Source organism: Rhagoletis zephyria, unplaced genomic scaffold (assembly GCF_001687245.7).
Source record: "Rhagoletis zephyria isolate East Lansing unplaced genomic scaffold, Rhagoletis_zephyria_1.1 Rzeph_scaffold_01461, whole genome shotgun sequence".
NCBI lineage: Eukaryota > Metazoa > Arthropoda > Insecta > Diptera > Tephritidae > Rhagoletis > Rhagoletis zephyria.
In genome coordinates, this window is record NW_016158545.1 from 122487 (window position 1) to 125061 (window position 2575).

The following is a 2575-nucleotide window of genomic DNA, read 5'->3' on the forward strand; positions in this document are numbered from 1 at the left end:
GTCATAATTTAAAATAAATAAAAATTTTAAACAAGTATGTACAAATGTCCGCCATGCTTGCTTTTCACGTTTCATAAGAAGGAAATTTATATTTCTTGCAACTTTAAGTAGCTGTTAGACGTGGCAAGTGCATGTGCTTTTCAAAAGTATGTCAAACTCAATAATTTCCAAAAGAGATTGCAGGAGCAATTACAACTTGCAGGTAAAGTGACTTTCGAAAGCACTTCTTATTTCGGAAAATCAAGCTTTCCGATACTGCGTAAAACTGTAGATCGCACCATATCTGTGACAATAAAATATCTGAGCGCTAAAAACAGCCTCTTTCTATATCTGCGAGCTAAGTCAGAACCGCACTCTTTAAAAAAATCTCAAAAAAGCCTCTAAAAAGTACTAAAATCTCGGCAAATTAAGCAAACCAAATATTGTTTAAGTTCGTAATTTTCACATACTTTTTTCACTCCAAAATTTATCTTCTTCCAGATGTTCTAATAAAGATGAATGCTCATTCCTATCAAACAAACGCAAAGATCGTACTTATAAATTCTATTTGGCATTCGAGCAAGAGCTTTGCGCTGATTATGTGGGTGAAAATTTTTACAAGGCCTTAGGTGGACGCTTGGTGCCTGTGGTATTTGGTGGGGCGAATTACGAGCATTTCGCCCCACCGCATTCGTATATAAACGCACGTGATTTTGCCAGTATACGTGAGCTAACGGAATACCTGCTACACTTGGATCAAAATCCTGAAGAACATATAAAATATTTTACATGGAGAGAAAAGTATAAAATTCACAAATCTAAATTTAATTTGGATCAAATTTGCGATTATTTGCAAAGTGAAGAGAGCGCAAATGACACCAGAAATAAATCACAAGCGGCCAGACCATTTATAAATTGGTTAGAGGAAAATAAATGTCAGTCGTATGAATTGCCTGCGGCATGGCTGTCCTGAGGGGAATCGTGGCCATGATATATGATTGTGAATATGTACATATATATGTATGTGTATATGTTTATACATGCTTTACAATGACTTAATTACATAGTTACATGTATGTAGTGACCAGTAATGAGTAAAGGCTGGTTTTCACTATGTCATACGCTAAAATTTGTCGACATATTTTGACACCTTTACCGATGATGTTATGGGCCAAAAACAGACAGATAGCCGATTTAACAGCGCAAATACATGACTAAAGCTCTATACTGATCGTAACCGATCTACATATATACCACTTTTTAATCTCCTTTGACAATAGTTGCGTTCCCCAACTTTTCTGGGTTGAAACCTGTAAAACTGTCACAAAGCAAAAGAAGCCAGAGAACCGAGTACGGGAACGCTTTCTGGTAAAATCCTGTAAATTCTTGCAACTTCTTGCGAGTTGGGGAACGCAACTAATGTGTTTTCACTTATTTGACGACAAATATCATTGAATTTGACATAGTGAAAACAAGCCTTAAGGTAAAATTTATGACAATCAATGTCGGTATAAATATTTTTTTTAAATAGATAGTTATTTATGAAGAATCATAAGATAGCTATGTATGTATGTGTATGCACATAGATACATTATTAACTTCATATATATAATTGCTGAAAACGTATAACTTTTATTTATTTTAGATAAGAAATTTTAGCTTAGGTACTGATAAAATATGTTTACATTCACTCAATTATTTTTCGAACGGTTAAAAATAAAAAATAAAATTTATCATTGGAGACTATAAATTGGCTTAAAAAATAGGTGTATAATAATCGCAAAGGGATAGACTAATAAATTCGTTGAATAGCCAATTGGCGTCGTAAATAATACAATAAAACAGTTACATATGTTGGACTCTAATCCAGAACAACTCCAGTTGTTAGCACTTGTGGTCAATTGTGTTATTACATTTGCGACATTTTGACCAGTTTTGCAGATGGTGTTAGGTGTTTTCTTGAATATAAAATAAATTTTAGACGAAAGCACTGCACAATAGTGATGTGCTAAGTCGATACTTGGAAGTATTGATCGATACTCGGTACCGACTTAAGAAGTATCCAATACTTTCAATACTCGGTACCGAAATGGTGGAATTTCTAACAAGAGCGCAAAACAGCAAAAAATATGGAATAAAAGCAGTTGAAGGGAGCCTCGCCAAATAAAAACCTTGCCTCACTCAACTACATATTATATAGTAGGGAGGTTGATTATTCGCTTTTTTCAGAAGCAAGTTTTCGAGTTATTCGAAAAAGTCGCAATTTGAGAAAAGCGGTACCCGATTTTGAAATTAACAGGTCTATTCTGCGTTGGTAATAAAAACTTTGTAACCGGTAAATAAAGTTCCTGTCAATTTTTAAACCCTTTTCGCATTCTGTGTACTCTTGTAACCAGTAATTTTTGTTTCCATCTCATAAGCTGGTAACAAAGTATTGCCCCGTGAAATATGCAATGCCAGAGTTTGCATAATTCTTCATAGCTGAATTGCTGAATATTTTAACTGCATTACCAACGTACCTAGAATCGCGGTGACAAGAACTGGTAACATTTTTTGGTAATACAATTTTCCGGTTACAAAATCATCGGTAACGTAC

The 2575-nt window shown here is 34.3% G+C and overlaps 1 protein-coding gene across 1 annotated transcript in view; it reads left to right on the forward strand.

The window, feature by feature from the left end:
* Positions 1-1174, forward strand: part of LOC108364104 (alpha-(1,3)-fucosyltransferase C-like) — a 49754-nt gene extending 48580 nt beyond the window's left edge. Inside the window, exon 2 of the mRNA XM_017617671.1 lies at positions 481-1174. Coding sequence (XP_017473160.1) covers positions 481-952 — 472 coding nt within the window. The 3' untranslated portion in view covers positions 953-1174. The remainder of the gene's footprint in view (positions 1-480) is intronic.
* Positions 1175-2575: the final 1401 nt, after the last annotated feature.